Source organism: Pyrus communis, chromosome 17, assembly GCF_041283825.1.
Source record: "Pyrus communis isolate YQ-2024b chromosome 17, ASM4128382v1, whole genome shotgun sequence".
Classification (NCBI taxonomy): domain Eukaryota; kingdom Viridiplantae; phylum Streptophyta; class Magnoliopsida; order Rosales; family Rosaceae; genus Pyrus; species Pyrus communis.
The window spans coordinates 21,666,714-21,672,770 of NC_142581.1; the positions used below are offsets into that span (position 1 = coordinate 21,666,714).

A 6,057-nucleotide genomic window follows, 5' to 3' on the forward strand; every position below is an offset into this window, starting at 1 on the left:
AAGGGAATAATAGTCAAGAAAGTGGGGACAAATCATTTGGCATCTGATAACAGTGACAAATTTGGCAATACATCATGTTTCAGCAAACCAACATAGGGCCATAATAATATATTTGACTTGTTGATTTGTTTAACCACTCTAAATTGCAGTAATTAAAAACCAAAAAGTTTGATTACTTAGGAGTTAGAGGTTGGTCATGTAGCCCTGTTTTATAGTCATTTCATTTTTAGTTTTTCATTTTTCATTTTTCGTGCTAGAGATATGAGTAAAGTATATTGAGAAAAAAGGGATGAAGAAAGCAGACAGAAGAGGAAACAAAATAAATAAGAGCGAAGCAAAACAAAATCTTGAAAAAGAAAGCAACTTAAAATAGAATTTAGTTTTTAGTTTTCCTTTTCTGTCTTTCCTTATATATTTCTTCTACATCTCTCCCATCATTTTTCCTCCACAATAATTTTTATCTCAAGCACGAAAATGAAAATCAAAAACAAAAAACAGAAGTGGTAACCAGCCCCATGTTTTCTCCATGATTCCCATCATATAAATTATAACCATCGACCCTCTATTTCATGAAAAAATAATTTCTTGGTGTCAAAAATGTCCAAATGGAAAGCTTTTTTTGGTTCCCTTTGCTGTTTAAAATAGACAGCTAGGATATATAAGTTGTGTACCTAATTTTTATTTTATTGAAACTACAATTGATAGCACCAGAAAACATTTATTAATCAGTAAGTTTCACAGCCAGTACCAAATGCTTTTGCAAATATACTTAACGCTTCCATGTGCATATTATTGTCTCTTAAATTTTATAAACTGCCATATGATTCTAACCACAGAAAGCTTGGTATATATAATAAGACATACAATGCAACATTTTCCCTGAAATACTTTCTTCATATCTCAAGCACAGAAAGTTAAAAACTAAAAACTAAAAACGAAGTGGTTATCAAACACATTATTTCTTTCATTATGATTAACAAAGAATACAAAGGAGAGGAGTTTAAAAAAATATATGAGTAGCGAAGGCGTACGTCAACTTATATAAGTTTTGTTTTCACGAATCGAGTAGTTCTGCAACAACGGATTATCCTCCTTACATCTCTTGTTATAGACAAGAAGGCAGCAAACAAGGGAAATGATATCGCTGGGTACATATATATAAGATCTGTGCTCGTTGATTTTCTCGAAAATATTTCCCTTACAAGCCCCCATACGATGAGAAGCATACCAAAGAGGCTCATTCTCCCTGGTCTAATGAGACCAAGAAAAGCTCCTGCCACTGATAAGTAGCTTCCAACAAGAACCTGGTAAACGCCAGGCCAAAAGTGAGAAAATGTATTACATAACTTAAACCTATTATGGTACTTGCTCTCTTTCTTTTCCTTTTTTTTTTTTCTTCTCTACATTCAAAATGCTAGATTATGCTCTCTCTTTCTTTTTCTTTTTTTTTTCCTTTTTTTTTCTTAATATCTAGATTACGCTACGTACATTCAAATTTGAATGGTGTTTAGCTATTTGTTTTAAAGATCATTTTACATTCTCCCCTCACATCTCTTATTATTTTGTATCTAAACCTTCACTCCTCTGCCTCCTCTCGTTCTTTACTCACAAGAAAAACAACTGAAAACAAAACAGAAGTAAGTCGCTAAAGAGCTATAAAATCTTTGTCCTGCTGCATTTTTTAGCAGTGCATAATTCTAAAGTTTCAACACGTAAGTATTTGGAAGTTTGAAGAACCTACTTGTTTAGCGCATAGCATCAAATTTATGACACCTTGACACATAAATCCCCCTTAAGATTAACTTAATAAAATTCGAATACAGTAAAGGTTCTGAAGATACGACATATATAGGATGACATATATTTCTATGGATATACTAACCTCTAGACGTTGTAGGTCAGAGATTGCATCAGCTGCCTTTACATTGGTGAAGTTATATAACTTCAAGTTATCATAGCCTGGGATTGCTTTGTTCTTGATGAATGCATTCGCAAAGGCCCCCGGGTAGAGTAGCGCCTTCACTAGAAATAAAGGAAATACTTCAGATGCAATTAACTGTGAGGATGTTACCTCTACTGGTGTTGTACATATTCCGCCGGTACAGGGAATGCTGTGGAGCAAAAGGAACAATGTGTTAATGTTTTAAAAGGAATTTAACAGGCCTAACATAATTTTATGAAAACTTTGGTGCCATGATGGCTGCAGAAACCAAACTAAGCCCTAAATTTTGGATACCAACTGATGTGATATCGTTACCACTTTAACTCTGTTTGTTTCTAGTAATCAAAAGACTAAGATAAACTACTGCTGTTGAAATAATCATTTGGATAAATGGGTTGATTTCTTTGCAATCATTTTCCAGTTGCTAGTTGCCTAATTGACCAAATGCAGCATAAACGGCCTACCTGACCATAGCCAAATAGGCTAGAGCAATGTGCTCCCCATTTGTACTCAAGTTTGAATCCCAGTCCCGATAAATAGAATATCGCTCGAATAAAAGAAAATACTAATATGTATATGGGGTACCAATAAATAACTTAAATGAGTGCATACAAGATTCCACAAATGAAAAATAAAGCCGCTTTTATAACAGTCTGCTACTGCATATAAATTCAACCCCTGGACAGAAAAGGGTAATGAAATCATAACACCGAGATTATTTGACACATGAACCCTATTTATTAAAAACGAATGCATTTGAAAACTTATTATTTTTTGGGCATTTAATTTTCTAGACAGAAAGCACCTTATGCTTCGTGCATCACCATGATAGTGTAAATTAAAAATTAATAATTAATAAGAAGGCGAAAGGGAAATAGAATTACCTGAAAAGAGGAATTTGAAGAATAATGACAAGGAAATATATAAAAGAAGCAATGGAAGATATGGTGGTTGCCCATTTCTTTGAAGAAGCCATGGTACGAGGAACCCTACAAGGGGAGGCAGAGATGGAATGGAACTTATCACGGTATAAAACACAGCAGTGACACTTGTGCATCGAGTTTTTGTGTTTTTATTTTCCCTCTTTTTGAATAAATTCACTCAGATTTGTTTTAATGACTCATCAAAGAATAAAATTCTTGAGGAAAACTCAACTCTTTCTAATTTAAATTGTTTTCTCAATGAGGCCTGACTAGGCATGCAAGTTGGATAGAAAGTTCAATTCCGACCCGAAAATTTGTTATTTTGGCACACCAAAAATTCAAACTATTTCTAATTAAAATTGTTTTCTTAATAAGTGGACCTAGGACATTTTCTCTTCTTGTTGTATAACTGAAGCCAACCCGTGAAGAAAGACTCAAATTTCATATAATTGAGGAAATTTTTTGAAATGTTGTAGGACTTAATACACACTTTTCAATTAGTCATATAAACTAATATTTAAGCAATTTGTCATATTAATTTTTTTAAATCATTAATTTGTCATCTCAGTCTATCTCGTTAAGTTTTCGATTCAAAATAAGTCAGGTGTCTTGCACATAACTTGTTTTCAAGTAGGTGCTTATCCAATGGGTGTTGATGTTGCACTATAAGTGGCTTTGGATTATAATAATAGGAGACAAAAGTTTGAAGTCTTAGCGGGTTCTTGCTTTATTCTAACTACGAATACTGCCCTAGGAAATGGAACAAGGCAGAGCAGAACCACCAAAAGAAAGGGAATCAATAAGAAACCCCAAAGTTTGTTAAGTATAAAAATCCTCCCAATCGGAAACAAGAGCTGTTATACCAAACTACAGTGCAGTTTTCAAATTCAGTTTATTCAAATTCCTCCAGCCACACCACAAAGCCATAATGCTCTCTAAAAACTCTTCATGACACTTGTGAAGAATTATCAAGCACTCCTCTTATGAGCCAATTCTTTACCACCAAAACCAAGAACCACATTCCACAAGAAAAGTTAATGTGACATTCATTTGATCAAGATCAAGCTTCTGTGGTCCTAGATCAAACACTCATGTTTTGGTGTTTTCAGATACTTGTAGATCACATCAGAGGGAATTTACCCCAAAGATTGCTAACCATATTCACTTGTTAAATACAAAAATTATTACTTTGTTCACATGTTAGAAATTTTCGAATTTACAATGTCATCTCTACCATCTATAATAATGGGTATCGTTTAACCTATTTGTCTTACATGTGCAATCCATGAATAGAACATGGTTAAATGCACGCATTATCCAAGTGATTAGTCATATGCCTCTCAAATACTTGTGTTAATTAAGATAGTCTACATAACAATATATGCATCTTCGTTCTACTAGCTTTCTCAACAACTCAATTTCTATTTCTAACATTGTAGATTCTCTTCATTGTGGTTTCATTTTTGGTCTCACCAAGATCTTAGACGTATCCACTAACAAGGTATATATTTTCTTTTGTTAAACGCCTTCATACGAATGTCCTTCAAGATGCTTACCAAAAGGATTGAATTGTTATACCTTTACTCTGAACTATTTTTACCTACTAATCTGTATAGGGTAAAATAGTAAAGGTGTGAACTAATTGCACCGATGTTTGCCTAAAAACTGTAGGAATCATTGGATGCCCAGATGATTCCAAATCCCTATATGTTTTATTCAAAGAAATTTCAACATGTTCGGTTTTCTGCATTTCTGTTCTCTTTTGTGTGCATAGGAGGACCACAAGCAAAATCTTCAAGGGAATACAACCAAATTGGCAGATTTAAAACAACTGTCACCTCGCCATCGAATCTTCACCTGCTTCGACTTCCAAAAACCAACAAAGTAAAAATTGAGAAACCTCAAAGCATGTGATGCGGATATTTATTTATGTTTTCCAACACCGATCTCACAAAGAACTTCAGATATATATATATATATATATATATATATATATATATATCTCTCTCTAGAAAATAGATGATAACTAACACTGTTATTTAATAAATGGTCCATTTCTGTTCAGTTAAAACCTAAAACGTGAATTTTCTAGTGAGCTGTTTGTTTGCTTGAGATGTTGCCGACAAATCCAGTTGTGAAAAAATTATATTGAATGAATTGTACATGACTGTCTGTGATGTGACGAACATCAAAAGTTTAAGATGCAGTCTTTTCAATAAACAAACAATAGGGATTCCCCTTGCCAAGGTACGGCGCAATTATATTACAATCCGTTTAAATACTGCAAACAATCGATATAATTTAATTAAGAGTGCTGTGTAGGAATATGAGCATGATAGTAAGTTGATTTTCGACAGCTGTTATGATTCAAACAAATATAAAAAGTCTTACGATAAGAGAATTATAAGAAATACTAAGGAATAAGATTGAAAGTGCAGTGCGATCCTATCGCGTGAGTTAGCATTCAACTAGAATTTGGCTTCCTATATGGATTATGATAAGTCATTTTTTGTGTTGGAATGACTGTTAGTTAATTGAATTTCTATAAACTGGAACTCAATCTTTTGAATATTGAGTTTGACCTAGATGAGTGGGAGCATTCTGTAGACATCGAATTTTTGTGTGTTTACACATTCCAATTTTAGATCTTATATGCAATAGACATAACTTATACACAGGTTGGAGAATGTTAGAACATGAGTATGAGAATGTATGTTACGGCAATTATTTGGATTCAAATTGGTGCAGAGAAGTCTTATAGAAAGAGGTTTTGAATTGTTCCAGACGATATAGGATTGAAACACAATTTTCATCCTAGTTTTTGCACTCACGGTTGGACAAGGATTTCTTGTTAGCATTCCACTTGAATTCTAATAGGAGAGACAAGTGGATTGAACATTTACATATAGTAATTCTCTACTCTCACAAAACATACGCTCTATGTTGAATCAAAGGCCTATTGTTGATTAAGCATTGAAGATTTGGTCATAGAGGAGAAGGTTATAGAAGATTGGTAACTTCATATATCATCTTCGATCTCTTTAAGGAAAGGTGCATTACTTGAAGTCTGATATAGCTTCTTCTTGGACTACTTCTCTAGGTCAATTTGGTTATTATGTTTATCGAATTGTAGTTTTGATAATTGAATGATTTGTGGTTCATAAGCTTGATCTGTTAGCTCATGTTTTTTGT

The 6,057-nt window shown here is 33.4% G+C and overlaps 1 protein-coding gene across 1 annotated transcript; it reads right to left on the reverse strand.

Annotated features, from left to right (window-relative positions):
* Positions 1-940: 940 nt before the first annotated feature.
* On the reverse strand, positions 941-2,966 carry LOC148689609 (uncharacterized). Its single transcript, XM_088689757.1, has 3 exons — positions 2,827-2,966; positions 1,883-2,111; positions 941-1,304 (listed from the first exon to the last, which is right to left on the reverse strand). Exons 1-3 carry the CDS (start codon positions 2,916-2,918, stop codon positions 1,038-1,040), a joined length of 588 nt encoding a protein of 195 aa, XP_088545883.1. The 5' UTR covers positions 2,919-2,966; the 3' UTR covers positions 941-1,037.
* Between the last annotated feature and the right edge of the window lie 3,091 nt (positions 2,967-6,057).